The following is a 4,593-nucleotide window of genomic DNA, read 5'->3' as shown; positions in this document are numbered from 1 at the left end:
AAAAAAAAAAAAAAAAAAAAAAGATGTTAGGGACAGAATTCAAAGCCCAGGAAAGGGAAGCATTTAGGTAGGCCTAAGAAAGAGAAGAAAGGCAGTTGGAATTCCCTTGCAACTTTCATATCCTAAGGTAGAATTATTTTAGTTTGCAGTATTTCCACTTTTGGACTTTCTCAAATTACCATATTTCTCCTAGGCTTCTCACCCTTCTAATTTACAATTAGCCTTTCATCCTTCTGAGGCCCTGGTACCTTACCAAAATTGTACTGAGATTAGGTCTGAGAACTTGGAGCAATCACTTTTCTACATGAAATAGTTAGAAGAAGTTTTAGATTTTCCTCTAAATTCCAGCAAAACATTTTGGGAAAAAGTAGCAAAAAGGAATAGTATACTTATTTGACTTTTCAGAATTCCTTTTGCTTCCCAAATATATTATTCTCAAGAATAATAAATATATTTCTGTCTACTTAGAAATAACCAGTGGTTAGTGAAACATGCAGATAGTTAATCAAAATTAATTAAATCCACAGGATAGAAAGAAGGGGAACTAATTTCTTATTGGACTTGGAAAAATAATTTTTTTGTGTGTGTGTGTATTTAATAATTATTTTTAATGCAAGAAATAATTTTAAAATAGGTAGATATTTTCTGTTTGTGGCTTGCTATTAGTGGCCTCCTTAAATGATTAATTACTATGTGGAGAATAATAAAATTGTAAGGAAATAGGCTTTTCTTGAAATCATTTCTTTAAAATGTGGAATGTAATTTGCTTATCTGATTTACTTTAATGTATGCATTAGCCACACCCTCATAAGTTAACATTTCTATAGAAAAAAGTTAACATTTGTTTTGCTTTCTTACTGACTAACCAAATGCCTTCTTTTGTTCAAAGATGGGTGGAACAGGACCCTAAGGAAATTCTACATTCTGTCTATGAGTGTATAGAGAAAACATGTGAGAAACTTGGACAGCTCAATATTGATATTTCCAACATAAAAGGTATTTTAATAAAATATTTTACCCACATGGTATGACTTACTTAATCAAATTCATTAATTTATTCTTTCAGCTTATAATTGAGTGCCTATTCAGTGCCAAGCATTTCTGTGAGAACTTGAGGATACAACACTAAACAGGAAGATTTAAGTTGTTTTCCTCATGGAGCCTTTATTTGGATGGGGACAAGATAATAAGAGCAGACAAATATAATTTCAAATACTAAAAAGTTCCATCCAAAAACTGAAAACCAAGTGGTATGGTGGGTTGTGTGTAGAAGGGCTTGCTTTAGATTAGGTGGCCAGGAAAAGCCTTTCTTAGGATGTGACACTTTTGCTGAGATCTCAAAGGGCAAAAGGGGTCAGCCATGCAAGTGTCTAGAAGAGTGTTTGAGGAAAAGGATGTAGCACATACAAAGTCTCTGAAGTAGGAATAAGCCTGGGACATTTCCGGGTTGGAAAGAAGGCCAGCGTGTCAAAAGAAAACTAAAAATGTTGAGCAGTGAGAGTGGGTAGAGGGTTTTGGTAGGAGATCAAATTGGGGAAGTGGGTTGGGCCTCATCAGCCATATTTAGGATTTTGGATATTATTCTTAGTATCATAGGGAGCCATGAAAAAGGTAAGTAAGGCCACAAGGGATGACTTGCAGTATAAAGGCAACTTTCTGGTTGCTGTGTGGAGAGTGGAGGGTAAAGGCATAAGTGTGGATACAGAGAGACCAGTGTGGAGGCTGCTATGGAAGTCCTAGAGAAGATAGTGGCTTGATCTATGATGGTAACAATGGAAGTGGAGAGAAAGGGACAGAATTTGCTGATAGAATGGATGTTGGGGTATCAGAGAGAGTAGCGGGGTTAAGAGAAAAGATTGGTTAAAGGCGATTCTTGGGTTTTTGCCAGAGCTCCTGGATAGATGAGGACGCCTTTCACTAAGAAGAGAAAGACTAGAGGAAGGAGTATGTTGTGGGAAGGAGTATTTGGAATCCAAACTCTTCACTTGTAAAATTTCCCTGAAATAATTGCTTGAGGGTGTTAGATTGTTACAGATTTCTCTGTGAAGTCCTAGTAGTTTTAATTGAATATCTACATTTGGCCTTCCATCATTCTTATAGGAAAAAGAAAATCTAGCCACCCAAGATTGATATAAGAGCATAAAAGGTGGAAGCATAATGTGGAAGCTTGGTATCTACTTTATAGCCTATAATTTTCAAGTTCACCATTCAAGGGCTGTTTTTTTCCTCTTTAGGTAGTTTGGCTATAGATAGAGCAACCATCAATTGGTGGTGGTGCCTTGATTGCCATCATCTTGGCTTTGATACTTACCATAACTCCTGAGCCTTTCCCCTATTTGTATAAATTAAAACTCACTTTAAAAAAAGACTACAAATCCACAGAGTCCTACTATGTGCTGGAAGTGATAAGGATACAATGGAGCTAATGCTCAAGCATGGAAAACATGTTACTCTGATAATCACAAATAAATGGAAATGCATAACAGTAATAGAGTTATTTCTGTCATTGCAGATTTTTTTTTTTTTTTTTTTTGAGACCGAGTCTTGCTCTGTCACCCAGGCTGGAGTGCAGTGGTGCGATCTCAGCTGACTGCGACCTATGCCTCCCAAGTTCAAGCGATTCTCCTTCCTCAGCCTCCCGAGCAGCTGGGATTACAGGTGCACGCCACCACACCCAGCTAATTTTTGTATTTTTAGCAGAGATGGGGTTTCACCATATTGGCCAGGCTGGTATTGAACTCCTGACCTCATGATCCACCCACCTCGGCCTCCCAAAGTGCTGGGATTACAGGTGGGACTGGCCTTATCTGAAATTTAATAATAGTCTAAACTAATCTAGGATGATAGGAATCAGAAAAGTCGTTGTCTGTGAGGTGTGTGATTCACTTGAAAGGGGCATGAAAGAACTTTCTGGGATGCTGGAAATATTTTGTATCTTGACTAGGGTGTTGATTAGATGGGTATTTCCATTTGTCAGAACTCAGCAAATTGTGCGCTTTAGATCTGTGCATTTTACTGTAAAGTTTACTTCAATTTAAGAAATAGAGAAAAAAATTGACGTCTTACCAAATTGTATTGTCTTCTTCATGTGAAAAAATGTTCAATTTTATAGTTCCCTTGTTTAATAATACAAGTTATTGATACGTTAGCAGCATTAGTATGACTGTCCACAAGCCTGAGCCCAGTGCAATTTGTAAAGAGGATACCTGAGTCTTGGCTAGATGAAAATTATAAATACACAGAAGGAGACTGGGTTTTCAAAAAGAAGTTAGAGACTGGCCAGGTGCGGTGGCTCACGCCTGTAATCCCAGTACTTTAGAAGGCTGCCATGGGCGGATCACGAGGTCAGGAGTTCGAGACCAGCCTGACCAACATGAAGCCCCCATCGCTACTAAAAATACAAAAATTAGCTGGGCATGGTGGCACATGTCTGTAATCCCAGCTACTCAGGAGGCTGAGGCAGGACAATCACTGGAACCCNCAAACTCCTGACCTTGTGATCTGCCCACCTCGCCCTCCCAAAGTGCTGGGATTACAGGCTTGAGTCACCACGCCCAGCCTATTGCAGATTTTTTTAAAGCACAATTTGATATTTTATCAACAACTTTTAATATCATGCACGTATTAAACCTTTCCTCCTTTTATCCCTACATCTAAGTGGAAGGGCTTCAAACTTGCTTTAGGGTTGCAATACTGAACTTTAGATGAGTTGTGCATTAGTGATTGTTGTTGATCATTTCTTTGAGCTGTTCTTGCAGTTCTCACAGTCTAAGCAGTGCAAACAAATAATAGGCATTCAGTAGCACACTCTTGTCAAAATTACCAAAGACAGGTAATCCAGGCAGCTTAAAGCCATGTTTAGAATGTAGAGTCCAGGGTGACTGACCATGGCTTTGACATCATTCTACCTCCCTTACAGGTAACCTAGGCTGTGGTGTGTTAGCTTTCTGGACCCCATTGGGTGCTATTCCTTTTTCTCTTGTTTTTACGGTTTATGTGAAGATGACGCACAACTCCAGCCCAAGTGACTTGTCTTCCACTTGCACTACCTGGTCTAAGAATTGAACAGGCAGCTTCTCTATACTCCTCTGTGTCTGGCCAGTGTGAAGCCCACATCTGAGCCAAAGTGACCCAGCACTTCCATCTCTACAGCTACCACCCTCTGGCCACAGAAGAGAACATCCCACGAGCTCCTCCATACCAGGCCAGTTGTGCTAATTTTTTTCCCAGAAAATTTATGCAGTTGGCAATGCCAAGGGCCAAGCTTTTGCTTGCCTGCATAGAATTCTAGATCACAAACTGTTAAAGCTGTAAAGGAGGTCGGGCATGGTGGCTCACACCTATAATCCCAGCATTTTGGGAGGCCAAGGTTGGTGGATCACCTGAGGTTAGGAGTTCAGAACCAGCCTGGCCAACATGGTGAAACCCTGTCTCTACTAAAAATACAAAAATTAGCTGGCTGTGTTGGCGCGCACCTGTAATTCCAGCTACTCAGGTGGCTGAGGCAGGAGATTTGCTTGAACCCAGGAGGCAGAGGTTGCAGTGAGCCAAGATCACACCACTCCAGCCTGGGCAACAGAGCAAGACTCTGTC

At 40.0% G+C, this 4,593-nt stretch overlaps 1 protein-coding gene across 14 annotated transcripts in view; it reads left to right on the top strand.

Moving 5' to 3' along the window:
- The window catches only part of GK (glycerol kinase), a 78,586-nt gene that overhangs the window by 12,970 nt on the left and 61,023 nt on the right, over positions 1-4,593 (top strand). For all 14 annotated transcript variants that reach the window (XR_005203381.1, XM_017548489.2, XM_017548486.2 and 11 more), the window contains exon 3: positions 890-996. Coding sequence is in view for 13 of the 14 variants with exons in the window: in XM_017548489.2 (XP_017403978.1) it covers positions 890-996 (107 nt within the window). In the remaining variant the exon portion in view is untranslated. The remainder of the gene's footprint in view (positions 1-889; positions 997-4,593) is intronic.

This window comes from Cebus imitator, unplaced genomic scaffold, assembly GCF_001604975.1.
Source record: "Cebus imitator isolate Cc_AM_T3 unplaced genomic scaffold, Cebus_imitator-1.0 Scaffold208, whole genome shotgun sequence".
In the NCBI taxonomy this organism is placed as follows: domain Eukaryota; kingdom Metazoa; phylum Chordata; class Mammalia; order Primates; family Cebidae; genus Cebus; species Cebus imitator.
This window is presented reverse-complemented; position numbering and strand designations above follow the sequence as displayed.